Here is a 27,921-nt window from a genome sequence, read left to right as displayed (position 1 = left end):
AGCTTACTTACAAGCAGTATTCTGCTCATTTCCTAGGGGAGAAGAAATGGAACCTTACGAGATCATCAGCACTTTTCCTTATCGAGTGTATAACAACAACTTCATGACGCTGGAGGAGTGTGGGCTGGTCCCCAATGCCTCGCTTCGGCTGCAGAAAAGGGCCCCGTCAACCAAATCACAAGGGCAACAAGTGTAATGGTTTACAGTGGATGATTCATCAGGCTTGGCTGCCACTCAGCTAGGGAGTAGTGTGCCTTCTTCAGGAGAGCCTGTGCAAAAATGACATCCTCTAGTCAGAGAGAGAAACAGGGAAGGACTGACCTTTCCACTTACCCAAGCTCCAACCTTTGCGGCTATTCTCAGCACTCCAGTCAAAGGAGAAAGCCGGGGTTGGGGTGTAGTTGGAATACTGGGCATTAACCCTCCCTTTGTTACCCAGCTTGAGTGGGGCTTAGCCCCAGGTCTAGGTTATCATTAGCCTCAAATGGATGAAGAGACTCTGGCCCTTGTAAAGCTCTCATCAGAAACACTAGACCCTCGCTCCAAGAAAGAGCACACGGTTCAGCTACTGGTGGTAGCATGAAGTTTCCCTTTTCTAAGCTGCTGCATCACCAAATGAGCGCTGAGTCCCAGACCATGCACTGCTGCACACCATGTGCTTGATAGCACCCACCCTGTTCCTGTAGCCTACAAGGGCCTCACAAATAGGATTTACCAACTACTTGGTGGGGTTAGGGGCACCTGTGATGCAAGCCTGTTAATTCATCTAATGCAGGTGTGCAGAAACTTCAGCCCTCCAGATGTTACTGAACTATAATTCCCATCATCCCTGACCACTTGCCGAGGCTGATAGGAGTTATGGTTCAGCAACATCAGAAAGGCCCATGGTTCTCCACTAGTTCTAATGGGAAAGGGAGATGAACATTTTTTGCCTTTCCTGAAGCTGAAAAGGACCTGCGCACCCAACCTTGAACTTTGTGTGGCCACAAAGGCATCTCAGCCACATGTAAGCTTCTCCTCCCCTGTGCAAGAGGCTAAACAGGGAGTCCCAACTTCAGCCAGCCCATACACTGTGTGTAATGCCCCAAAGCTTAGTGAGAAGTGCCTCTCCCCCCACCCCCATAGCGTGGATGCAGTGCCAGGGCAGCCCATCCCTTGTCTCTGGCAGGACTGGGGAGTCTTTGTCCCCCTGGATATTGCTGAACTACAACTCCCACCAGCCCCAGTAAGTCTAGCCAGTGGTCAGAGATTGTGGGAGTTGTAGTTCAGCAAATGCTGGAGGGACTAGGTTCCCCACACATACAACTCTGGCTACAGCCAAACGTGGATGTCCTGCAGTTAAAAACCAGCCAGTGTGTGGGAGAAATTACCTTTAGCAGGTCTCTTTTGAGGCCACAACAAAACACAGTTAATTTCTCTTCCTCTGGCGAGTTATATGCAAAGCTGACCGAATCTCATAACAGCAACCCACCTTGTTCAATATAATGTCCCTTGTTATTGTTTCCGTTTGCCCAAGGCTTGCAATATTAGGTAGCAAGTTCTTCCACCCCGACTGATCTTTGTAGTTGTTCAGTAAAGAGGGCCTTGACAGCCATGTTTCAGGGTGTCATTCCCTACGCCTTCTGGGATGGAATTTGCATGTTTCAATGATCAGTCCATGTCAAAACCTCCCTTCCTCCAGAAAATTAGCTGGCCAGAGAGAAGGGTTTTAAAATAATTATTAAGCCACAATTCTGCTAAAAAGTGGTGTACCGAATGGACTCAGCCTTTTCTTTGACAAGGAGGAAGGACTCAAGCATATCCAATTCCTCTTCTTCCCCACCTTCTTAATTGTTCCAAAGTTGTGAAGTTGTACTGTTCTATGAAGACACCAGATGCTTTTTCTGACCTGTTAAATTGGTTCCTAGTGCTTACTAATCCATGACTGCCTTATCTACTTAATTGTTACTGGTTGCATGCCACAAGGAGAGATGTCCAAAGTTTGGGTGATCTGCACCTTTTCAACAGGAACGCCAATGCATCTGGCCTTCCCTATGCATAACACAGCACCTCTAACCCCTAAAATCACCAATGCCCAGGAGGTCCACAAATCTCAGCCATTTGTGCTCATTGTAAAACTCTGCCTCTTCTGATTTGAAGCTTTGTCCTGAGTCTCCACAGCCTAGCACCAATACAGAAACAAGACCCCACTCTCCCCTCCTTGGTGCCGAACTGGGAGATGGGGACTACTTTCCTGCCAGACTTAGGCCCATCTGCACTATATATTTAAAGCTGTATCCTGCCACTTTATACAGCCAGGGCTTCCCCTAAAGAATCCTGGGAACTGTGGTTTGCTAAAGGTGCTGAGTGTTACTAGGAGGCTGCTATTCCCCTCACAAGGCTAGCTTCCAGAGTTCCTTCCCTCTGGAGAGGGATCAATTGTTAAACCACTCTTGAGTACTGAGCACTGAATGCTGAATGATTGATGGGGAAGAATAAAAAACATAAAGCCTGGGGAAAGTGGGAACAGAAAGGCATATCCTGGAAGAGAGCATGCCGGCTGGTTGGCACCCTAAGCATAAGGCACACACACTGCAACATTTTGTTGCAGTTCCCATTTGCAGTCTCAAATTAAGAAGAGATCAAATGAGTAAGCTGACATTTTACACCGGCTTACTGCCTTCCTCTGTGGGAGGTGAGGGGAACTCCACTTAAAGAAGTAGTGCATGATGAGTTAAGGGCATCTTCTTGGTGATCGCTATCAAGTGCATTTTCCCCTACTAGCACCTTCTGCATGGCATTGTTTTCACTGGCAGGTAATCCCACACAATGAATGAATCAGTCTTGCCACTGAATAGACAAATCGCAACCAAGCCTCCTTCCTAGAGCCAACCTGACTGTAACTAGAAACAATTCAGTGATGTCACATCTCCCATCGTACATCCACAGCAAAACAATCCTGGCTTCAGTGCACAAGTCTTTACAATTTACGCTTTTGTGATACATCTACTTCAGTTATTGAGGAAGGGTGCAAGGATACTATTTTAGAAATTTATGGGTATTTGATGCAACTGTGCTCAAACCATCCCAATATAGCCTACAGGACTCTGCCACCTGTCCAACGCTTGGTCCAGGAACAAATCGTTTTGTGCTGAGGTATAGTAAATGTGATCAACCCAGCTATTAGGAGAGCTGGGAAATGGATTTCTGAATCAATAATCAGGATGGTACTCAACTTTTATCTTCCAGTTAAAGATACACACAAAGCCACAGTTGAGGTTTTTAGCAACATTTAATAGCATCTCAAATGAGATGGCCATTTTTACAAATTTTGCTTTTAGCAAGGAAAAAACCTGAAAATGCACTTGGTCCATATTTGCAAAAAGCCAGTTTTGTTTTTTTTTTTAAAAAAAAGAAAAAGTGTGAAACAGCTGATGCAAGAACAGACCTAGCATTCTATATACGTCCCATATGAGTTGGGGTGGGAACACACTAATGGAATACAAGATCTGCTCTCACCATCCTCTTGGAAACCGCTTTTCCTAGGAGAGTCTGAGCTGCACTGAAGTAATTTTAAGACACACGTACAACCCTACCCCATCTCTCTGTCAGAAAATGAAATTTCAGCGCATCATCTTGTGCAGTACTTTTGCATTGGTATATAACAAAGTAATATTAATTATAGCAGACGGCTGCTGCTCTCATTTCCTGGGTAGGAATGAAAGAGGAAGTGTGGAAGCCAGCATTTGCAACTGGTTATAAGACAAGAGGCAACGCCTCCCCTTGTTCTTTTCTCAAGGGCAGGCTCGGCACAAGGGGTGGGGGGAGGAGGTTTGGGGAAAGCTCTGCTTTCCGATGTCCTTGACTGGTAGATTTCTCATCCACAGAGGCACGAGGAGCAAGGCCCAGCAGCATTCAAAGGAATGTGCAAAGTGTTTTTCTTTTTGACCATGCTGAGAGGGAAGCAGGCAATGAAAGGGAGCTGGAGAGGTGTCTGGTCACACAGGGCCAGGCTAGGGCTGACAAGGACATAGGAGGTTGGGTAGTGATCCATTTGGAATGCAAAGTCCAGGTTTGGGGTAGGGCAGAGGGTCAAGGGGCAAGGAACAAAGCATGCTCAGGCTAGCTTGAGGAACTCCTGCAGGGTCTTCTGTTCCACTGCTTCCACAAACAGTTCGTAGTCCTGCCGGATGGGAGAAGCAAGAAACAAAACTCAAATACAGAGTCAATAATAAGGCAATATGTAATAGAAAGCTAGAAGCCTCTGAGGCCCCATCTGCACTATAAAGAAGTCTCATGCCACTATGAATAGTCACGGCTTCCCCCAAAGAATCCTGGGAGCTGTAGTTGGTTAAGGATGCTGAGAATTGTTAGACCACCTATTTCCCCAGAACTACAATTCCCAGAGTTCCCTGGGAGGAGGGGATTGATGCTTAGACCACTCTGGGAATTGTGGCCCTCATAGGGGAAAGGGGGTCTCCTAACAACACTCTGCACCCTTAACAAATTACAGTTTCCAAGATTCTTGGGGGGGAGCCATCATACCTGTCTAAAGTGATATGATACTGCTTTAAATGTATAGTGCAGTTGTTGAGCTTCTTGCTACTAGGGCAAGAAGCTCAACAGAACTCTTTTCTCATCAAGGCACAGGAACATGACACAGGAAGCCTTTGAACCGAGTACTCAAACAAAAGTCAAGAGAGTTGTATGAGGAATTCTGCACCAACCACCGAAGAAGCCTCTGTGCTCCCAAATTTAGCTTGCTCCATTCTGCAACCTGCTCACTCAAGAGGCTCATCAGAAGCAGAAAGAGTAGGGACCACAGTTAACCAGAGGCTCATTATTAAAATTTTGTTTCAGAAAAAGTGGTTGCCGTAAACAATGGACATCACCTCCTGTCTGTAAAGACAGAGTTTAGAACAGATGAAGTGACCCAGAGACTAAGCGAGCGCTGGTGTGCGGTCAGCAACAAGGGTTGCAGAGGGAGGATAACCACAGAATCAAGCACCTTGGCTTCAGAGTTTTCAAAAAACCGTCCAACAGAAAGCAACTCTCTTTCAAATCTCTCTCACCCCCCAGTCCTAAAGCATAAAAGTCGTTCAGAACTTGGCCCAAGTACCACACTGGAAATCTGTCCCCAGACAGAGAGGGTGAAGCTTATTTAATGATGTATATGACACAATCCTTATGGGTGGCTCATGGCTGAAAAGCCCCTTTTCACCAAACAAGGCTTCCTGTTAGCTGGGTGTTACAAAGGGAGCTTTCACAAGTAACACAGGAAATGACTTCTGATCTGGAATCTGTCACTTCTGGGTGTTGTTAACATGGCAGGGAATTATAGCCTTGGGATGGAACAACAAAGGCTGATAGATGGTCCTCTGGCACCTCCAGTGAAGGAGAGCCAAGCACTGTCTGCATCAGTCTTGTTTCCATTTATTGAGGCTGGATAACCTGTGACCAGGATAGGGCTGACAAGGACTTAGGAGGTTGGGTCCATTTGGAATGCAAATACAGCTATCATCATCCCTGGCCACTGAGTAGGCTGGCTGGAGCTGATGGGAACTTGGGTTCAGTAACCTCTGGAGGGCCGCAGCTTCCCTGTCATATCAGGGAATCCTCGAGGTGGGGAGGAGAGAAAGAAGATCCTTATGATCCCAAGATCTATTCCAGACAGGGAGGGCACAGTTAGTAGTCCACTGACATATCTACCTAGAAGAGGCTCAAGAACAAAGTTTTGTTTTAATATTAAAAAACACAGTTTAGCCTAGCTCTGATTCAAAAGGGGCCCTGTTGGTCAACTAGATGGCTACAGGATGGCTACAAATAGACCCAAGTGCAACAGCAACTCTTTCCGTTTGTAATTCCCAGCAGAGGCACATTGCCTCTGATTCACTTTTATTTCCTGACTTAACCTGCTGATTGTCACACATTCCGAAGCACTTTGCAACAAGCAGCTGATGACAAAAGGAGGGCATGAACCTTTGCTTGCTCCCTAGATGTCAGATGGCAACGGCATGTCACCTCAAAAGAGCAGCACCCCAGGGATGTCTTAATAATAGCAAATGCCATTTTAAGTACACAAATGTTCACAAATAGCCAGGGTAGGCTTTTCACCCAAGGGACATTCAAAAAAGCCCATTTGGGGGGAAGGAGCCCAAAAGCTCAAATGTTGGTCAACTTGCAAATCTCTAAAATAATACGTCACTGCGCATATACTACATTTGTAATTTTTGCAGTGAACATTTACTACAATGAGTTGAAAAAAAGCATGAGGCTCACATATAACCCAACTCGCACCTGAGCATTATACATGCATTACCCACAAATCTAATTAGGTCCATTCAGGCATATGGGGCATCACCCCATCAACCCCAGCCTGCCCTCAGCCAGCCCTACCTGCCTGCCTGCCGCATTCTTACTTACAACCAGACATGGGGTGGGGGCTCTGCCTGTCACTGGTCTCTAGCCCCACCTAGTGTTAGTCTCCCTGCCTTCCATCCTACCAGCCACCAGAGCCTGCTAGGGCATAACCATGGACAGACTACAATAGGGCTAGAATGACAAAGCAGGCCTTGCCTTTAAAAGCTGTAAATGCAACTCATGCATAGGGCCATAAAGAACCTTGTACATAAACCAGGGTAGGCATCCATTAAGCCACGTTTGTGTGTGTTTGTGTGTACGTGTGATCTTTTCAGATTGAGGGCCAGAAGAAAAAATGGGCAGGGCAACAACAAGTTTACACATATAGCTCAGTGTCAGAGCATTGGTCTTGCATGCAGAAGGTCCCAGGTTCAATCCCCAGTAAAGTAGGGAAAGTCCCAAGGACCGGTGTGTGTGTGTGTGTGTCCTGGAGGGCTGCATTTGGCCCCTGACTTAAGCAACAGACCTACTCTTTTAAGGCACACAGGCCTACTCACACATGCATATGCACACATAGGTCTGGTCTGCATTCAAGGCTTCAAACTAAAGGCCTCTTGAAGGCCATTAAATATATGAATGGTCTTACCGGTTTCAGATCTATAGTTATATATTAGAATTTGTCCTGGGGGGGGCACACCAGTCACACCTCTTGTGAACAGCCAACTCATCTCTTCACTACTAGCCTTGACCAGGGAGCGAAATAACTTTTTCTGCACCAATCACTCACCCCACAGTAATGGTCCCCATTGAAAATCTGGGGAGGGATGGCTTTTGGGTTGCCCGATTTGGCCCTCATTTCGTCCCGCAGGGCGTTATCCTGGGAGATATCCACCAGGGTGTATTTGATGTTCTTTCCATCCAAGATCCTGGTCACTTCGCTCTGCTGAGATTTGATCTGCAGAACACACAAAGGGGGGGGGGCGGGGTGAGTAGGAGATTAATCACCCTGTTCTGGGATTTGATACATAGGGAAGGTCACACATGGGAACACAGCCTGCTCATATTGCTCAATGCAAAACAAAGAGCCAGAGGCAGGGATTGCGAGACCAGCCATGCTTTGTGAGGGAGGAGGTTTCACTTCTCTCCAAATACAGACCAAGCCCAGTATGTACAAATGCCAGCGCTGGCGGGATTCTAGGCATCGAGGAGAGGGCAGGGCCATTTCAGAAATGAAAGGGGGAGGGAGCTGCTGCTTCAGACTGCATCTGGAAGGGAGGATCCCCCCCAGAAAAAACTGGTCCCCTCCAGATGTTCTGGACTACAACTCCCATCAGCCTGGCGTTGTGTTGTTCAAGGAAGACACTGGGCTGCGGGAGGCTGCGGGGAGAAATCCTCTTTCAAATGGGAAGGGAGATCTGGACCTCTCATTCTGGTTCGTTCCGCCATCAGAGAACTGGAGGGGCTCCCAGTTTGGATTCCCCTCCGGTTTCTCATAGATCATTCGCGGGGTTTGGGGGAGAAAACAAGATGACTGTAGCATCTGGATAGAGAAGAATCCCCTATGGAAGAGAAGCCCGTCTAGGGAGCTGGAAGGGAGGGGGCAAGAAACGGGGGGCTCAATTCAAGCGGGAGGACGCGAGGGTTGAAAAGGCAGCCAGCTGCATGGGGGCGGGGAAGGGAGAGGGAGCAAGAAAGGGGAGCGCACGCTGCAGAGGGATGGCGGAAAAGCTCCGCCTCGGAGTGCCAGGAGGGCGGGGGAGAAGCGAGCCGCTCGGCGAGGCAGCTCACCTTCCCTGGCGCGCCACTCACCTCTCTGGAGCCTGTCACCGAGGTGCTGTAGACCGTGAGGCTGGCCATGATGCTGGGCTTTGTCGCCGCTCCCTCTCTGCTTTGGCTGCTGGGTGGGTGCCTGGAAGGAAGCGGAGGAAAGGGGTGGAGAGGGAATCTGCTTCCTTCCCAGCCCCGCCCAGCATGTGATCGCGGAGGCCAATGGGGTCTACAGCCGCGGGCATGCGGGGCGGATAGTCTGCGATCCGGCCGCCAGGCGATGCTTTGGAGGCGGGTCGCTCGTTGTCCCCATGCATTAGGTTGGGAGTCGCTTTCCTTCAGGAGGCGCGGAGCCTCAGCCCAGAGGCTCTCAGGAGGAGTGTGTCTCTGTAGATCTTTCACGATCCACTTGCAGCTGGTCCTGGAAGTCTTAACTTGGAAAGAAGCCCCTTCGCGCGCAGACTTGCTCTCGAGGAAAGAACGCGCAGCCTGAGGTTTACCACCATCGACCGTGCATTGTTGGACAGCAGAAAGTTGAAAATACCGACCAGGACTTTCCACTGAAGTATAGTTTATGGTCTATGAACTACATTGTATCGGCTCTTTATCAGTAAGGAAGAAACGTTTAATTGGTTTAAAAAGCTCGACTTAAAAAGCTTCCCCAGTTAATCAAGGAAGAATGAACTCTACAAGCAGGGATAAAAGTGCTCATAAAAATTCCAGCTGACAAACGCCATCGTGGAAAGAGACACTCCCTGCTTTCAGAAAGAGAGCACCTTTTATGATTCATAAAATATGGCAACAAGTTTGCCTCGGAATTCATACACATATTAGTATTTACTCAGCTAATAATTTGTTTTCTGTGTAATACTACCCCTGCATACATAACAACTCTAGCACTGCCAGCATGTACATTTCTGTACACCCACACCAGATATGTGGGTTTGCTTGAGCCACAAAATAACACCTGAAGTTATTTCCTTGTGTTAACATTACCTAGACCAGCAAGCGTGGCCACCAGGCAGGGATGATGGAAGGTGTACTTTCAGTAACAACTGGAGGGCCAAAAGTTCCTCACAGAGAAAATGGTATGAATACAATAAATTAGTGCCAAATTGGATTAGTCTATTACTCATGAAATGGGAGGGTAGTAAGGCAGGGTGAAGGCCAAGTGTGGCAGAGGTAAAACTCAAAGCAGTCCAGGATAAAGGCACTTTTTTAAAAAGCAGAAACTCCACTTTATTTTGTAACCAAAATACTAAGTACCAAGTAGCCTGGCAAAGTAAGCTTTCTTTAAGTACAAAATCAAAATCTGTGACTCAGATATTTTAAAATTATAACCAAGATTTTTCTTTCCGGTAAACCTGTAGTATAATAATAATGTTTTCTTCCTTTGGTATTTTGCAGTGAGTTTGCCATGACAACAAAGCAACTATCCCTTCACTGGCTGGAGTCACACAACTCCCACTTCATTAGGAAATAGCTTTGGCAGGGGTAGCAGTTGCCAGTGGGAAGAATGTCATGTAAATGCCAGATTTCCATTAACTGTCAGAAATTCAGCACTTTCATTATTTTGTTGGTTAAGGCTCTTTGGTGTAGCAGCCTAGCATCAACAAAACTATATTCTTGTCCCAATACACAACTCTGAAAGTTCCAGCCTTTCATGCTGACAACAGATTCCAAACCTGGTACAGTAATACCTCTGCGAATACGTCTGCCTCGTCTAGCGTCCACTTTGGCGAACGTCTGCAGGAAACCCAGAAGTACCAGAACGGGTTACTTCCAGGTTTGCCACTCGCGCATGTGCAAAAACGCAGACGCGGCGCTTTGCCTTGCGTCCTTTTCAGCTAGCGGCTGGGGCTCCAGAATGGATCCTGGTAGCAAAACAAGGTATGACTGTACTTGATCAATCCATTCACTAACCTAAAGCTGCATTTTAAATCCATTTTTTCAGCAGGCTTAAAATGATTCCTCTTGGAAAGAAGTTATAGCCGCAATAAACTATGAACAAAATATTCAATTTCTACATCATCTGTTTTCAACAACAAACAGATCTTGGTGTTTGAGATGGGTCGTGTGTGCCCATCTTTCTGCAGGTTCAATACACCCTTTTCAATCTACCCTTTTCACACTGAAGCCTAGATAGATGGTTACCAAGTTCCTCACTTTCTACTTCACAATGCTCTCTCCTCCTCTCTCATATACATCTTTATTACTAGTTTACTCAGTTCTTTATGAATGATTTAATGCACCTCAGATGGATTCAGAGATATGTAACCCACCACTTTAGATGAGATAGGAACTTTAAGAATGCATACATAGAAAGGGACTGCTGGTGGGATGTTAGTCAGCCAATTGCATGTTGAGGCAGATTTTTAAAAAGTACGCTTGCAGTTATATCCAGGGAGGTAGGGAGAACAGCAGCAAGAGGCAACAAATGCTCTTTGTTAAGTTTGCAGTTAACTGCTTGTTAAGTTGGCAATTCCATGTGTATTCATAAACCTTAGAAGAAGTACATGCATTGCACCAAGAGCATAACACATCTGGGCTACATGACTGAACATTCTTCCATATTATAAAGTTCCCATCTGTGTAAAGAAAGAGGCATAGGTTTCTTGCCAAGATCTTAAATGTTCTAATTGGAGGTGTGATGTTTTATTTTGAAACATGAGGGGCAATCAAAAACTCTTCCTCTACCTACATTCCATAACTTGTACAGATCAGTTTAGTCATAATAACTAACCAGTGAAGGATCTCAATATTTTTGCTCAAGTCAGATCCACATGATAGATGGAAAGAATCCAAATGCTGCAATACAGCCACACACCTATAAGAATGCAGCTGATCTCAGACAGTTTATTTCTAGGAATTAAGGCACACGAGTATGAAAATCCACACTTTGGAATATATAGTAAGTATGTGCGTAAAGAACAGAGACATACAAAAACAGTTTAAAAGGTGCATTTGAATGGGAACATTTTAACCCATTAAAACAGGCACTGTGAAAGGCCATTTTACTGATGTAGGTTATAGCCCCCCTGCCCCAGTTAGACATTTGTAGAACTAATAAAGGCTTTTAAGACCAGACTCCTTGGTAGCAGCTGTACTTATAAGGCTTTTGAGGGTAAATGCATCAAGGCTTTTTAGAACTCCCAACATTGTACTGCTGCTTCTTTGGGGGTCTTTTCTAAACCAGAACAGTTCAGAGTACTGAAGAATTTCAGAAGATCTTTATCCAGACCAATTTAAATGTTTCTACACATGACATAGTGGCTCCTCAGTCTTGTGCATGTCCACAATTGCACTAATATTTTTTTGCGTAAGCTGCAATACACAGTAGCCAGAGTGATTCCTATGACTATGGTATCTAGAAAAAGTGCTGCTGCAAAAATCACAGAAATGATTGTCAGCTGTAACCATGTACTACTCCATTCACATACTTCCTCATGAAATTGCAGGCTACAAGCTGAAGAGAGGGTGCATTTACTGGCATGTGACTGCAAGCATGAACTAGCCCTGGAACTGCAATTATGTCACTGCTGAGAACTCACAGTTGGAAGGACCACCTATTTGGTAGCCTGCCCAAAATCTTAACCAATTGCAAATAAAAAGGAAGTGTATGCCAAACACAGACATTTTCTTCAAAGAACCTTCCTGGCTAGAGAAACACTTTGATTTCTTGGTGCAGGAAACACGCTCCACTTGGCATCAAATCGGAAGTATAATATATTGAAGGAGCTTTGGAAAATCCCACCCTATAGCAGCTTTCATGGATGTGGAATCTTAGTCCTTGGGTCCCATCATTTTGCCTTCATTGCGTGATACAGTTATCTCCCATATCCTGTGCATATCTGTCAGAAATAGCAGTCCGTAAATCTTCAATCTCTTTGCGCAATTGTTTTACATCCTCCAGCTTCTTCGCTATCATGCCCGGTTTCTGTAAGTCATCCTTTTCTTTAACTGAACAGTGCACAGCTGTGATATTGGAGAACAAAGTTATAGATGAGTGAGGTAATATTCAGGGATTGCAGATATCCCATTTAAGGCTAGAAACAGATTTATCCCCCCCCCTTTTAAAGCATATTCTAGCTCTCACTATTATTAATACACATTTGGGTATGTCTCCAAATGGTTAAGAAAGTATACGAGAAGTGTTGAATGTCAATGGTCTAGTGATTCTAAAATGGTATTGCAAGTGAAGCAAACATTATTGAATGATTTTGATGTCAGCAAAACAGTTTACAAGATATCCTCAGCATAAAACCCCAAGCTGCCAAAATGGGGGCACCATGACACTCTTTTCCTACAGACTTTCCTACAGACTTTTCCTAGTGCCCCCCAATACTCTCCATAACCTTTGTCATTAGGAGGCAAGGGTGGAGGAAGTGAGCTACCCTCTCTTGCTTTTCTTTTTTCAGTTCCCTAGGCTTTTTTTACTTTTACTGCACAGGCTACCAATGTAAGCTTTACTTTGAATATGCTTTTAGAGAGCTCTGTGTAAAATCAGGCAAATTCATGAGGCTGTTTCAGTTCTACTGGATCTCAGTTTTACATAGACCTCACGAAAAAACAAGGAATTTGTGTGTGCTCCTCTGTCCACTGTGGGAGCAGAATGACCCAGGGGAGTGAGGAGAGACATCACTTTGCCCACTGACCTATCTCAAAACGCCAAATATGCCCACAGACCTAGAAAGTGTTGGCAACCCTTGTCCTATCAACAGGCAACCAATAAAACAGGAGAAGCATTACATCTTCAGAGCCCCAAAGAAAGAATATTCCTCTACTACTAGCTGCTGAAAAAACTCAGTTTTACTTACTGCAAATCCCCAACAATAAAGACAAGTTGGGATCCTTTCCTTGAGCCCTTTGCGTAACAACGCTATAGACAGACTGCAGGTCCTGCAGGCAGCTGGCTAGCTCTCTATGCAGTTCTTGAATAAGGTGGGCTGTTTCATCAGACAGTAGCTGACCCGGCTCAATCTGCCGGAGGTGCTCCTGAAGAGTCAGGTTTTTTTCCATCAGTTCCTGGTTCTGTACAGAAAGCTAAAAAGGAATGGGGAAGAGAAGCTGGAGCATTAGAGAATATCTCTATCACCCCCTAGTGTGAGACTGCAATTCTACAGTATGTCTTTTATTTTGGAAATCTTCAGATTGGCAGCAGCACCCACTTTCTAATGTCGTCATAAAATATCAGAGGTTACTGTGTGATCTCAATTCTAACCATAATTACTGGGGAGGTGGGAATAAAAGAGATACTAGATCCTGAGCTACTTGATACTATGCTTTTGTAACCAAAAGCCACCGCAAGCTACAAATTGCTGTACAGCCCTAGGAGTACCAAAAACACTAAACACTATTTCTATATGGGTATAACAAATCAAAGGGAAGGAGGATTCAAATAAGGCTACAAATCTGAGAAGTAAAACACACTTATTAGGCAATCAAGGTGCTCTAAAGCAAAAAAGGGAGGGAGGGAGGGAGGGACTAGGAATGGAGATCCTACTACATAGTTGTTTGGCTGGTTAATCTGTTTAACAGATGCCAATATTTAAAAGGGAGACTACCTCTTTCACTGCTATGCGCAGTTGTTGCATTACATTCTCCTGCCTCAGTGCTTCCACTTTGAGAGCTTGACCTGTGTCTTCCTCCTGAGCAATCCGATTCTCTAGATCCTGGAATACAAGAACAAACAAGTTCTGATTATCCTGTTGATGATTTGGATACATGAACCATATATCCAACCCTTCAATTTGAACTCACCTTTACTTCTGAAGATAACCGATTCATCTTCTTCTTCTGATTATCCACAATCTGAAAAAGATGAAAACCTTCCCATGTATTTATTAGCACCCTTAGATGTACTCTTAGCAAAATAATAAAAACTGAAGATTTATTGCTTTAACAAATGCATTTATGAGCACTGCAATACTGTGTATGACCCCATATTTGCAATTAGAGAGATTACATTCTGATCTTACTCTCAACCCCAAATCATTTGTGGACTCTTCAGAAGAGATTATTCGTCCTGAAATATAACTATTCACAGCAATACACCACTAATTCAGGACCACACTTGCAGGAAGTACTAGATTGTTGAGCTTAAGATCTTCATGATTTAAACTGTTCCCTCTTCAGATGCTTATCTGTAACCATGGTTCCTTGTGTGGTCATCTGTGCAGTCACAAACGAGTTCTGCGCTAGGGTCGGGCAATATATCAATATATTGTCTTATATCGATATAAAGAGCAAACTGTGATAACCATTTTTTAAAAAAAATCTGGCAATATATCGTAAATTGTGTGTGCGTGCTTGTGTGCAATAGTCAAAAAGCACAACATTGCAAAACTCAGAAAGCCGATGCTTCTTCCTGTCCTGTGCAGCCATTACTATTGCTAACTCTGCCTCAGATGCTCTTCTGTGCCTCCTGTAGCAGCGGCAGCAGCAGGCTGATGCAAAAATCGCTTTTTAAAAAATTGTGTGTGAACTGCAGGGTAACTCTCTGCCTTAGCTCTCCGTCTCCCCTGCCTGCCTCCTCAACAGCAGGCAAAAATCATCCTTGGAGGTATCATGTGTGTGAGTGAGTGTGCAGCCTAACATCGCCTGACTGCTCTGTCTCCTGAGCAGGTGGAGCTCAACAGCCTGCAAGCGGGAACTTCCTTAGAGACGCCAGTCTCTTGCTGAAAGGCAGGCACCGGTAGAAGGCATGGCTTCTGGAATCTGGAGCCCCTTTCCTCCTCCTGTTCTCACATAAAAATATAAACTGGGGTAATAGTAAAAAAGAAAAACAAAAACATGCTGCTCTGGCCACTTCCCTCTTTTCCCCATCTGCATGTGCTTCTTGTTGGTTTGTGTGTATGCTCAATTGTCTCTGTCTCTCCCTCATTATGCTCCTCATTTTCTCCTCCAGACCCTCTCCCTACCCTAGAACTCTTCTCAATCCTCCTCTTGCCCCTTTGGTTTCTCACAAATTTGTTCTTAGTAATAACAAATTAATATATGAACATTAATATATTCTCCAGAAATTTGTAATGATAAAGTTGAAGCACGCTATCATTGAGTAAATCTTCATATAATTAAATGCATCAAATTTTCCTTGCAAAAATATTTATGTTTGTTTAATAATTTTTTATTTTGTAAAATTTTATACATTCTTTCTGGTTTGGCCTGGTTTATAAAAGAAATGGAAATTCCCCTGGCATTAAAAATATAAATTTTGTTTAGCAATTTTTTGTTCTGTTAAAATTTATCCATTCCATTGTTTCTATTTTGGCCTGGTTTAGAAAAGAAAATTAACAAACAATCAAACAACTGTGTTGTGAGATGCACACATTCAACTAAGAATCAATAGTGAAATATATTTGAATATCTAAAAGTGTGACTGTGATTGTGAATTGTTTTTTTTTTCTTGTTTAGTAATGTAATCAATTTTTCAGGAAACATTATCTCACCATACCTTAGATATCTATGCTACTGAATTACTTCTACAGCTTTAATTTTAGAGAAAATGTGCTAATTAAACATTATCTGTACAGTAGTACTATAACATAACAGTTTTAACAACATGTTAAAGGTAAGTAAAAATTGATCAGTTTTAGAGTTAGACCCGTACATAGTACCAGTTGCCAGGGCATTACCACATTCACCTCTATGTAGTTCCAGCCTTATTTCAAACATCGTGATATATCAAAATATTGCGATGTTTTGCTGGTGATATTGTGATATTGAAAACCAGATATCGCCCAGCCCTATTCTGTGCCTGCATGAAACAATTTTTGGAGCTTTCTAGAACTAGACAATAACAATTTTGATGGGAAGCCTGCTCCCAACCCTCACAGTGCATATCCTGGAGACATGGCTCCTGCCTTCCTGCTCAGTTCCTAACATACTGTTGCAAGAAGTACTCAAGTGACTGCAGGTCCTAATGGCATTTGCAGTGATGAAGAAGGGTGCAAGCACACAATGACGCCTCAGTGAATGACAATCCAAGCTGTTTTGTTATTCTTTGTTATCTCTGTGCAGTTTCACAAATAGGAGAATAGCAAGGTTGCTTACCCAGAGGTAGGGGTGTGATGTTAATCACTGAGCTTGGCACAACCTATCTAAAAGAGATGTCTATCTTAGCAAATACAGAACCCATATGTGGGACTGCACAAAGAATATGATCCAATTGCCAGAGAACATGAGATCCACAATAACCACCAATTCCCCACTGGGAGTAGGTTACCTTCCTAAGGAGATCACATTCATTTTGCAGAGAATCTTTTTCTTGTTTCTCTTTCTTCAACTCCTGGGCAGTGTCGTCTGTTGCTGAATTCTTCCCACACTGCATTTTATCTTGTAAACTAAGAAACAAGATGCCAATGCTAAATGGAATGACCTCAACAAGTTCACCCCTTGAAGATGGATTTCATAATACTCAATCTGAACTACAGCCACCCCTTGATCCCATATTGTCAAAGTAGAAATCCTACTCTGCTCCAAAAGCATACATTTTAAGTAACAAAAAACACATTTTAAAGACATTCTTGTCACATTTGTGTTAAGGAGACAAGGCCACATTTTTCTGTGAAAGAACAAAAAAGCCAAACATTGTCTTGTAGCTCTTCCCTACCCCTCATCCAACATGGGAAGAAATTGACAGCCTTACGTAATCAGCATGGCAAGTTCCCTAAACCTGTTCACCCTGCCTTCACTAGATCCCAGGAGAGGCAGCAGGCCTTGGAGCCTGCTCCAACTGGACTGGACTGTCAACTCCCCAAATACAAGGCATTGTGGGAAGAATTCTGATTATTTATGTTTTTATATTGTTTATTGTGATTCTGTCAATGGATTTTGATGGTAATTGTGATTCACATTGGGAGGATTTGTATCCCTAGAGACAGAATATAAACAGCTACAATTTTTTTAAAAAAGATATCCCAAGCAAGGACACTCAGTTGATGAGACAAACGCTGGGGATGGGGAACAGATTCATGGGCAGGAGGAAGGACTGTGTCCCCCCACCCCCACTGTAAACTCCCTTTACTGTTAATCATTCAAAACACACCCCTCTTCCACACAACTGGGTAGTTTAAACAAAATGGATCTGCCTCCATCACATGCTACTAATGTTTTAAAAGCAGCCCAAAGCCCAGTGCCAAATTATCCCCTCTTGATTCTGAAGCCAGAATGTTTACCATAATTTGGAAGACAAAACTGACATGACACACTTTTAATAGCAAGCTCACTACATGCCTATAGCCAACTATTTTATCTATCTATCTATTGCATTTATATACTGCCTTTATGCCAAGGCACCCAATTTGGCCAATACCCATATACTCAGCTCCTGTGGTGTCTGCTCCTCTATTGTCCATTTTCCTCTCTCAAGCATCACGCTAACTCCAGAGTCCACTCTTTGCCCCCAAGCTCCGTTACTCACTTTTATAGTTTTAAAAACTGAATGTTGTGCATCTACACAGCAAGCTGAACATGATCTCTTTCCCACTCGACCGCTACTCAAGTTTACTCTTCTACAGCTATTCCCACCTCTTGCCCCCACCCTCATTCCCGAGGCTTGTGCTATCATATTGTCTTTCACTGCATCCCTGATAGAAATGTATTATAGGGAAGTTCCACCACAAGCACTATACAATATAAGACTTTGAGACCACACCAAATAACATTCTCTTATTTCGTTCTGTTTCTTCACTCACAGTTCCCAAGAGCATTACCTGCGCATGGTAGAAAGCAGTTCCATTTCTTTGTGTTTCTGCATTTCTAGGTGCAGCTCCTTCTCTCTACAATTGGCACGAACATCTGCAAGCTCTTTCTCAAGAGTGGTCACTGATTCCTGCAAAGCTGTAGTTGCCTGCTGAGATTCTTTTAACTAGAAAGTAGAGAGAGAGAGAGAGAGAGAGAGAGAGCACTTCAGAACCAACAGAATTCTTTCCTAGCAGTTTTTCTTTCACGCAAAGCATATGTCTCCCACATCTTCTTATAGTTCCAAGCAATTTGAATAGATCAGAATATTTCACTTCCTGAAAACAGATTGCCATTCCAGCCAGCCATGCACACTCAGTTAGATGCAAAGACCTGGCACAAGTGCAGCTGTATCCAGGAGATACCAATATACCTGATAGTGGAGTTTCTTATGATCTTCCAACATTGGAAGGTCAGCAACGTAACGCTCCAGAGTCTCAATTCTCTGCTGTTTCTCACGGTTCTGCTCAAATTCTTTTTGGCACTTCTTTTTCAGGTGCTCAATATGTTTATCTCTTGCCTTTACCTGCACAAACAAAGAACAAAAGTAGGGGCTTTCTTAGAGGACTGTTTTTCACTCATTGAGTGAGTGCATGTATCAGCTTTGAGGGGCAAACACTATTTTAACCTACAAGCAACAAATAAAATATACATTAGAGACTTCATTCAAGCAGAGTACTTCAAGACAGAATGGGCTATCACACAGAGCAGGCTAATCTCACTCCAGGCTACACAAAAGCAGCAATATGATGTCAGGGGATAAGTTGTGTCACCTAAGTAAAAAAAATATTCTCCTTAATACATGCTGATGAAGAATGCAACACATTTTACATGCAGAGCACAGTTAAAGCTACATATTGAAAAACCATAGGATTTGGATGCTCAGAGAAACCCAGTCCAGTACTGGTGCCACTGTTTTGGAAAAATCTTGATGTGCTCAGCTTTCTGCCCATTGCATTTCATTATGTAGAATCTTCAACACTGATGTGGGGTTTTGGTGGAGAGGAATTCTGATGCCCCAGAGAGCAAAATTGTTTAACATGTTTATTTTATTTATATTTAGTAAATAAACTTTGAATTTGCTAAGCTTGCCTAATAAATGTATTGCAATTAGCATTCATTCATTGTTACTAATGAAACAGTACTACAGTGGTACCTCAGGTTAAGTACTTAATTCGTTCCGGAGGTCCGTACTTAACCTGAAACTGTTCTTAACCTGAAGCACCATTTTAGCTAATGGGGCCTCCTGCTGCTGCTGTGCCGCCGCTGCACGATTTCTGTATGTAACCCGAGGTACCACTGTATTTCTAACTCACATTACTGATCTTCAACACAGAAACCAATTTCCAAAAGCAATGCTACATGATGCAAGATCAGCAAGCAAGAACTGTATCAAGACTCCAGGTTTAGATGCCAAAAGAGCCAAGTACTAGGTTTTCTTTGCTCCAGAGTCAATCCTTCAATATAAACTCACATGCAAGAAGCTGTTGTACTCTTGCCTTAACCCCAAAATGCATGAGGGGAGGATTCTGTATACCAACATTCCTTGTATATTTTGTGATAGTTTATTCTTACTACCTGCAATGTCCATAATCAGAAGCAAAACATTCTGCATATACCATGTGCCCATGTACTGTTTTCCTTTTGTAACCAAGTATCTTAGTGGAAACCGGGAGATACCTATTGTATTAATAGAGACAGCTCACCCTTTCATCTTGTTTCTTCAGCTCCACTGTATGCTTCTGTATAGTCTCCTTATGGGCCTCCTGGATCTGTTTTACACTTGCTTCTAAAGCAGCCAGTTTCCTCTCCAATTCAATCTTTTCCTTAGTAAGAGATTCTGTTTTTTCAGTAAACTGAGCTCGTAAGAATATGTTCTCCCGCTGCATTTCCTGCAAAAGAGTTAATGAGGATCATACTAGCTTCCAAGCATTCTCAAAATCCACACCAAATATTGCACCCCCAGAAAAGCAGCAATTGCAAAAAAAAAGAAAAGAAAAAAGACCAATGGTATGGTGGATACTGTCAGATCCAGAGCTTCAGAAGATCCTGAAATGGTAGATGACTAGTATGGCATTTCCCTAATCCAACCTTCTTCACCCAAGCATTATTTCTGTAGCTCTTACTTCAGAAAAATGAAGGAAATTGAATCTTCAAACCATACCAACCATGAATTGATGGTGCTTACCTGCATTCTGAGCAGATACAAGTCCCCATAAGCAGCAGGATGGCTCAGGAGGGCATTGTGGACTTGCAGCTCACTTTCTCGTACTTTCTGCTCCAGCTGTGAAATGTGTTGCCTTTGCCTTCAAAAAAGAAATATCCCCAACACGCATATTTACATTTGCAAAGTCAGATATTCAGAAAACAAGAAGTTTTCGTTAGTAGGATAGACTTTATACAAGATTTTAAGTGTATTTACCAATGCCTGTTAATAATCTAAAGACAGGAAGCAAAGCTGGGGGAGGGAGAGTAATGGAAAGGGGAAAGGTAACTGGGCATGAGGCTACCTTCCATTGTCATCCCTTAAATATTTATTTAAACAATAAATATGTGTTGTCTGAAAGTGAGACAAAACATGAGCCCAGGTTTGAATATAACACTAAACCAAGTCACAGCTTAGTGTGACAACTTAAATGTCAGAACCCCCATGTTTGCTCATTCATGCTAAACCATAGTATGGCTTAGTGTTACATGTTAATTACATGCTAACTGAGTGACAGTCTCAGTCTTGTTAGCTGGAAATCTAAAAGATTATTTCCATTTCCTACCTGTCAATGAGGATTTCTTTCTCCCTGAGCAGGTTCTCATTTGAATTTACAATACCAACCCACTGGGCTGGATCAACAGTGTGCAGTGAAGTACTGCTCCCCAAGGGATGGTAGCAAGGAGCTTTGTTTTGCAGCTGGAATCATGAGGGTCAGACAGAAATAAGGCATTAGGTTCAGCTCAGACACAACTTTTAAGAGGCTATTCACTTCCATGCACCAATACATAGAAGACTCATCTTACACCCAGCTATTCCAGACCCACATCAAAACACTATGAAAAAAATAGCTCCATAAAGAACTGCACTCAATAATTTTAGATCACTCTGTGTGTTACAGAGAAATGATACACTGGACCAACCATGAAAGTTCCCTTTCTGCAGGGAATGGAGGGGATTTGGTCTAAGTCACTAAACAAAGATGGTTTCATCTCACTAGAAGAGTGTGGATTTTATGACAAAGTTTTCAAAAAGGCAAAATGAATCACAGTCACTTTGCTAACTGTTACTTGTCTGCATTTTTCCCCATACACAGTCAAAAAGAACTCATGATATATAGCAACAACATTTGGAAAAACAAGGCTGGAATATGCACTTTGGAGAATCCCTAAACCCCTTAAAAACCAGATACAACAAATACAGGATTTCTCCCTATGCATACCCATGGGCTGCCCATTTTTTCAGAAACTTCTCCTTGAAAAATGGCACAGTGCCATCTCTCCCTGTAAACTAAAGCACCACATAGACAATACTAATGATTATCAATTGCACCCTCATTAATCTTTAGTCAAGGAAGCTTATTACCTTGTACTCTTTCACCAGACAAATTCATACAACAGCATTAGTCACTGACAACTGTATATTTTATTTCTATTAAACCACTATCATAGAGATTAAAGCAGAAAACAATTTAGAGGAGAAAGACTCACACTTAAATAGAAAGTGGAAACATATATATTTCAGAAAAATAAACATGCAATGGAATAACTCTGTTTATATGCAACTGTGAATAAGGGCTAAAAGTGCTATTCAACTTTAAACTCTTGGTGTGCCCACATACTCTCTTAAACTAAAGCAGATTGTTTCAAAAAGACCTTCTACCTGAATCTGCTCCAATTGCAGGCGAACACGGTCCAAGTGCTGATTCCAGGCACTAAGCGCACAATTCTCATGCTGATGTAGTGTGCAAGTTTCCTGCTTCCACAGCTGAGACTGAGCAGCTGTTGGGCTGGGGTACATAGTAGCAGGATTAAGCCCCAAGGGTACCTGCTTTTCACAGACTCTGTTGGTTTCTGTTGCTGGTTTAACATCTAGCAGCACTTTGCATGGGTCTTTTTCTAGGCCAGTAACAGCAGTATCTGAATTACACATTTGAAGCTGGGACCAAGGACCAGCAGACTGCTTATCCAGAAGAGGAGATTGGTTAAACGTCAGTTCAGCAGCCAATCTAATGGGTTTCTGAGCACATTCCACACTTGTTTGGTCAGGAGCAAGGAAAGAGGATTGGTTACAGCCATTTTCCACTGAAGTTTGATAAAGATGAACAGGGTTCCTGTGAAACACCTGGGAGTGCCTCAGAGTATCAGGATCATGGTTGGACATCAGCCCTCCTGTGCTACTTGAAGAGACTGGCAGAGAGGAAGTCAGGGTGGTCCGAAGTACGCTTGATTCACCCACTGAACAAGAAGACCTATCTAGCATGGAAGGCATGACATGAGCTGTAGGGATGGCCACTTGGGTTTTGATGGGCTGAAATGAAGAACCGTCACTGGAACTGCAGAATGCTGGGAAAAGAAAAACAACTGGTAGATTAGGCTAAAAACATTACACTTTAGAGAAGTGTAGCTTATCTGTACACTACGCAGCTAGGCACCTCACACATTGCAGCAGAGCTACTACAGTATATGATAAAAAGGAAAAGCCATTTTCTTATAAACAATAGCTATATTTCCTAGCTTATTTACATCAGCCTCTGGACACAATTCAAATGTGAATATGCAACCAGACTAATTTTCATTTGATCAAATGAGATCTTAAAAGAAAAGTGGAACTTTCTAGCTGCTCATAAAAAACATATTGAAGTGTGGCTTTATAAAATGCTAACACTTACTCAGGACCGAGGAACTGAGCTCTTGATTACATTCCCAACCCACAGCACTGCAATTCTCATTTGCTGCCGGACACGTTAAGTGAAGTTGGCGACTACCCTAAAGCAGCAGTAGATTGGAACACCTCCTAGAAAAGTGAAGCAATTGCTGCCCTGTTTGGCATTAGCTTCCCCCCAAAATAAGCTTTGATTCTCCCCAACAGCTGTACAGAATAAGGCTGTACGAATGCTGAAAATACTGACGCAGAAGTACCAGATCTGACTAGAGGGAAGTGTGAAGTTATTCTTAGCAACTCTCAGGTTTCAATACAGGAAAAACAACAGCAGTTCAACCAAACAGCAAGGCACCATATTGACTAACAATATTTATTCCTCTCCATATTCTTGAGTAGCTTTGCATGAATTTAAGTCAGCAAAAATACAATTTAAAAGTTTGTCTCTCTGGGATACAGCTTCTTTCCTGTTTCAGAATGATGATCTCATATTGCCACATGTTTGCAATACCCAAATGCTGATATGAAGGGGAATGCAGGGCCCTAGTTTGATTATCACAGGATTGATGCTATGCATGGCATGATTAAGCATCTACTGACAAGATGCCAATATGAAATATGTCAGAAGAATTGGTCAGCTGATAACTCCTCCAAGAACTGAAATTTGATTATGCAAGAGCTAGACACATTTCAAAAACAGGAGGTCAACACAGTGTTGTTTAGCATTTATTAAGCCAATCATATGAAGATGTGATGGCTATATACTAACCAGAAAACTGGCACTAGGAAACAAGTTCTATTAAGAGCAGAACAGAGCATGACTGCATGTATGAGATCCCACATTAGATTTCTAGAATTTATTATTTGCAGAATGCAGAAGTGCTGGGAAAAGTTATTTAAGACACCCTGGAAAACTAAAAGCACACATGCTGTCTCTTAAATTAGGGGCATCTGGACGGTGCCCAGAGAATATTTGCATAGGAAAATTCACATCTCAGCTAAGCCACTCACCTTGATGGCCTACTTCACACATAGCATTTACCCATCAAGAGTGTAGAATGGTGTTGGGAGGCAATGCACATATGCAGGCTATGCAACATCTCTATAAGAACTCCTTATGAGAGATGAAAAGAGGGAAGTAGACTAGGGGCACAGCTACAGATGTGGATGACAGGGAAAGAGAAGGCACCCACGGTAGCCAGGAAGAGATGGAGCAAGTCATATCCTTTTTCTAAACCAAGGAGACAACTTCATACAGTGCAAAAAAGAAATGGACACTGCATATGTGACAGGGTACCAACAAATTACTTGTTGAGCCAGTGTGGTGTAGTGGTTAAGAGCGGTAGTCTCGTAATCTGGGGAACCGGCTTTGCGTCTCCGCTCCTCCACATGCAGCTGCTGGGTGACCTTGGGCCAGTCACACTTCTTTGAAGTCTCTCAGCCCCACTCACCTCACAGAGTGTTTGTTGTGGGGGAGGAAGGGAAAGGAGAATGTTAGCCGCTTTGAGACTCCTTAAAGGGGGTGAAAGGCGGGATATCAAATCCAAACTCTTCTTCTTCTTCTACTTTTCAATTGATGCGTATATAAACAGCAAAATAGATGTTTCATTAACATCACACATAGCATGCAGTAAGCAAATGCCTTCCCCCACATCCCATACTAATGTATATCTGTGTAGGGAAAGTTTTATATGCAAAGTTGCCCACTGCTAAGATAACCTAAAGGGCATATCAAGTTTCCTTATACGGTACACAGTCACATCATGGATAATTTTTCTACAGTCAGAAGTCCCCGAAGCCATTAGCTCTGTAACCTTTGAAATTTCCTAAAATGGAAACAAATTTCAGTTCAAAGGAATTTAAAAGATCATGTGCAGCAAGAAGCTGATCTGTTTCCTGGTTGACATAAAGTTTCAGAAAAGGGAGATAAAAAGTCAACCAGACTGTGGACGCCTATTTATTTATTTTCAAAATCTGTATCCATTCTTCAGCTAATATACTCAGAGCAGCAAAAAATCAACTTATTAAAATAGAATAAAATAATATATTGATAAAACAGAGAGTGGAGGCAAAACCAGCAATTAATATCAGCCAGTTTATAGCCTGCAAGTACTGTACAACAGAGAACACATGTCACCAGGGGGCAAAAAACAAATTTGGTGCCAGGATAATTTTCTAGGAAAAGTTCTTCAAATGCAGGTTATCACCAGCTGCCTAGCCTTCTCAAGGTAGGAGTAGGACTCAGAGAAATTAACATTAAATACTCTGGAAATTAACATTAAATATCAGACAGCCATGTGTAGGAGAAAGCAATCCTTCAACGAGTCAGATCACACATATTTAGAGTTTTACAGGCAACAGCCAGCACTTTGACTTATGTTCAGAAAACAGGCTACTAGCAAGTGGAGTAGTTTTAAAAATGGCAACATCTGATCCTTGCAGCCAATCCAAGGCAGTTTCTGAAGAGTCTTCAAGTGAGTCCCACATACAACACACTGCAATAGTCCAATAGTCAGGACTGAACTTCAGTTTATTGGTCCTCATTCAGTTCATTACCAATCCTAAATACAGATTCAATTCTGCCACTGTCTCATCTGAAAAAGTGTGCAATAATATGAGAAGGAACAGTAACCGGAATGTAAAGGCTTTGTATTGGAACTTTAAAATGGAAACTTACCATCAGTTCTGTTTGAGGAGGAGGTCTCAGTTAGTGTGTCCCCAAAGGCAGCCATGCTTGGAACTATGACCAAAGTATCTATCTGGAATTTTAGATAAATACCAAATTTACAAGACTGTATCTAGCCAATCACTCTTCTAATCTTACATAAAGCTTTATCTCTATAAGAATTCCTAAACCAAGTGTAAGGAACACATCCTATTCCACAACCTATAGACAGATCTCCAGAGCATATTCTCATTCTCTTGTGTATGGTATAAAGATATCACTACAGTATGTGTACAAGGTATACAGACAAACAGGCAGGCTCTGAAAAAAAATTCAACGGTAATATGCTATGAAGAGAGAAAGGGTGTAAGATCAGGCTTAATTCTTGTATGTTGAGTTAGTCACACTCCCTCCCCCACTTCACCCTTCTAAGGTATTATGTACTGTGTGTGTGTGTGTGTGTGTGTGTGTGTGTGTATTTGCTGTAAGTCACAAGTGACTAAGTCTAATAAATGAATACATAGCACAATCCTTTTAGTTCTGATTTACCGTAATGGCTAGAATACACACCTAATGGTTTTCACATTCATTCCCAACAACATTCAACAGCAGCAAGAGTTCAACAGTTGTCTGTGGGGCATATTCATGCAAAATCTGGAACAATGCCTTTGAGCCTCTCTCATACAACTTGTATTATGTGTGATATATAGATGATCATCCATATTTTTGCCAAAACATGCTTTATTTTCACATTTTAAAAGCACATGTATAATACTTTTATCCTGTTCCCTGACCTGGGAAGTTTAAAAAAACAAACAAAAAACCCCCCTTTGCATTACCAGTGCTGTGCATGTTTATTTGAAAGTCCTGTTAAATTTCATAGGACCTAATCCCAAATGTGTGAATAGGATTACAGCCATTGTACATATTAAGACAGTAAGAGTCATGTAGCACACTTAAACTGCCTGTCACCTAATGCATCTGCCAAAATTAACTTCTGGGTTTGCCAAAACAAAGAATGCCACATTTCTTTTTATCTCTGCTCTTTACCTGAGCAAGAATTTGAGGTTTCATTTGACGTGTGTGGGAAAGAACAGGTTTACAGGCTGGGCATTGTTTTTTTCAAAGAAATGGGGGCAGCAGCCATTTTTTCCTTTTCCATCCCAAAACCCCAAATGTGTAAGCCAATATCTCAGCATCTGTGAGGGACTCAGCTTGTAATCTCCATTTTAGACATTAACTACAAACAGCTCTTATAGTGAACATCCAGGGTAGTTTTTCTGGTTTTTTGCTTATTATTTTTCCTCAGCTAACCACCCCCTATTTTGTGTAACATCCTGCCCAATCAAGATTTCTATAGATGTCGAAAGCTTTCCATTTTTGTGGCATTTTGGTTGGACGCAATAAAGGCATTACCCAACTGCAGCCTCTAAATATATATTGTTTCTAATTGCGGCTGCAATTCTACATGTTTGGAACGTACCTGGAAATAAGTCCTACTGCACTCAGCTGGACTCACGTCTTCAGTGGAAAGGCCAAGAAATGCACCTTAAGGCATAGGTTCCCTGTACCATGGTCTGTGGCCCACAAGCTTCGTTCATGCAGTCCATAGCATGTCCACATTAACTATTCATTTCGATTTTCAATTGTATTTTTATTGCTTCTATTTCTTGCATTATATTACAATTTGAGTTCTATGGAATGCAAATTGCAACACAATAAAATACAATATAAAACAAATGAATAAAAATACAACTAAAAAGCATTCAGCATCTAGCAGAGCACATTGCAATTACTACAATGGGCAGAAGAATCATTAAGTGGTCTATCCATTTTGATGGAGTTCACTTTCAAGTAAGCCTGGTTTTGAGTTTCTAGCCTATGACTTATTTAGAATCCTCTCAATCCGCATCATGTGTACATGAAGAGCATCTTTCCTTCAAAGAGCCACCAAAGGGGAGGGGGAGAAATCCAGCAATGGTGTTTTAGGGGGGAGTTATGAGTGTATTTTAAGGCTAAATAGTGCCTATCTGAGGGCACAGAAGGACACCCATCTCCTCACTACCTCTCCCTCCATCCCGGTTTCGGGTAAAGCCGTGGTTGTTTATACCGAAGAATATACAGTATTTCAGGGTTTCTGAGCGGCGAATTAAATGGGGTCAGGGCTAAACCCACAAAGAGGAAAGTTATTTATTATTATTATTTTACCTCTAGCGTACAAATGACGGATCCGCGAACAAAGGTCCCTTTGAGCGAGTGCTGAGGTAAAACACATCCGTTCAAAACTCGGATAAGAGCAGACGACGACGAAATCTCCCCAGACAACTCCGGGAAAGCGGAGCCTTAGACCTCCCGCCGCTCACTGCGCACGCGCAACGACCGTTGCACGCGGGTGAAAAGAAAAAGGCTCACGACGCTCCACCTTCTCCATTGTTGCCACGCCCCCTCCCTCGTAGAGTGACCGTTGAAGGCTCGCGCCCTCGGCCGCGGGGCGGCGCCGCGCCTCTTTTCTCTGCCAGTTGGCAAGGGAGGAGTTTCCCTT

General features: G+C 42.7%; 3 protein-coding genes across 9 annotated transcripts in view; 1 reads left to right on the top strand and 2 right to left on the bottom strand.

The window, feature by feature from the left end:
• UBXN11 (UBX domain protein 11) overlaps positions 1-3,373 on the top strand; it is a 33,322-nt gene extending 29,949 nt beyond the window's left edge. For all 3 annotated transcript variants that reach the window (XM_083627522.1, XM_083627520.1, XM_083627521.1), the window contains one exon: positions 37-3,373. In XM_083627522.1, coding sequence (XP_083483648.1) covers positions 37-196 — 160 coding nt within the window. In that variant the 3' untranslated portion in view covers positions 197-3,373. The remainder of the gene's footprint in view (positions 1-36) is intronic.
• Positions 3,253-9,321, bottom strand: SH3BGRL3 (SH3 domain binding glutamate rich protein like 3). Its single transcript, XM_083628239.1, has 3 exons — positions 8,149-9,321; positions 7,127-7,294; positions 3,253-4,162 (listed from the first exon to the last, which is right to left on the bottom strand). Exons 1-3 carry the CDS (start codon positions 8,194-8,196, stop codon positions 4,097-4,099), a joined length of 282 nt encoding a protein of 93 aa, XP_083484365.1. The 5' UTR covers positions 8,197-9,321; the 3' UTR covers positions 3,253-4,096.
• A 1,594-nt stretch (positions 9,322-10,915) lies between these two features.
• On the bottom strand, positions 10,916-27,885 carry CEP85 (centrosomal protein 85). 5 transcript variants are annotated; one of them, XM_083627126.1, is made up of 13 exons: positions 27,588-27,885; positions 25,392-25,473; positions 21,716-22,398; positions 20,619-20,752; positions 20,036-20,153; positions 19,554-19,739; positions 18,221-18,373; positions 17,820-17,974; positions 16,331-16,448; positions 13,867-13,917; positions 13,671-13,778; positions 12,924-13,149; positions 10,916-12,081 (listed from the first exon to the last, which is right to left on the bottom strand). In XM_083627126.1, the coding sequence occupies exons 2-13, from the start codon at positions 25,444-25,446 to the stop codon at positions 11,918-11,920; spliced, it is 2,151 nt and encodes a 716-aa protein (XP_083483252.1). In that variant the 5' UTR covers positions 25,447-25,473; positions 27,588-27,885; the 3' UTR covers positions 10,916-11,917. The 5 variants fall into 5 exon arrangements, with proteins under 5 accessions (XP_083483252.1, XP_083483253.1, XP_083483254.1 ...); XM_083627127.1 differs by lacking the exon at positions 27,588-27,885 and adding an exon at positions 25,602-26,168 and having other exon boundaries at positions 25,392-25,552; XM_083627128.1 differs by lacking the exon at positions 18,221-18,373 and having other exon boundaries at positions 27,588-27,751.
• Positions 27,886-27,921: the final 36 nt, after the last annotated feature.

This window comes from Podarcis filfolensis (genome assembly GCF_964270895.1).
Source record: "Podarcis filfolensis genome assembly, chromosome: 8".
Classification (NCBI taxonomy): domain Eukaryota; kingdom Metazoa; phylum Chordata; class Lepidosauria; order Squamata; family Lacertidae; genus Podarcis; species Podarcis filfolensis.
This window is presented reverse-complemented; position numbering and strand designations above follow the sequence as displayed.

Excerpts from the sequence above, each read along its gene's own strand:
- SH3BGRL3 (XM_083628239.1), bottom strand. The coding sequence starts at position 8,196 with ATGGCCAGCCTCACGGTCTACAGCACCTCGGTGACAGGCTCCAGAGAG. Across the intron at positions 7,295-8,148 it reads CGGTGACAGGCTCCAGAGAG|ATCAAATCTCAGCAGAGCGA; the intron begins GTGAGTGGCGCG and ends TGTGTTCTGCAG. Across the intron at positions 4,163-7,126 it reads ATGGGGACCATTACTGTGGG|GACTACGAACTGTTTGTGGA; the intron begins GTGAGTGATTGG and ends CCCATCCGGCAG.
- CEP85 (XM_083627126.1), bottom strand. The coding sequence starts at position 25,446 with ATGGCTGCCTTTGGGGACACACTAACTGAGACCTCCTCCTCAAACAGA. Across the intron at positions 16,449-17,819 it reads CTGCTTTCTACCATGCGCAG|TTTACAAGATAAAATGCAGT; the intron begins GTAATGCTCTTG and ends CTTGTTTCTTAG. Across the intron at positions 12,082-12,923 it reads TTTATTGTTGGGGATTTGCA|CTGTGCACTGTTCAGTTAAA; the intron begins GTAAGTAAAACT and ends CCAATATCACAG.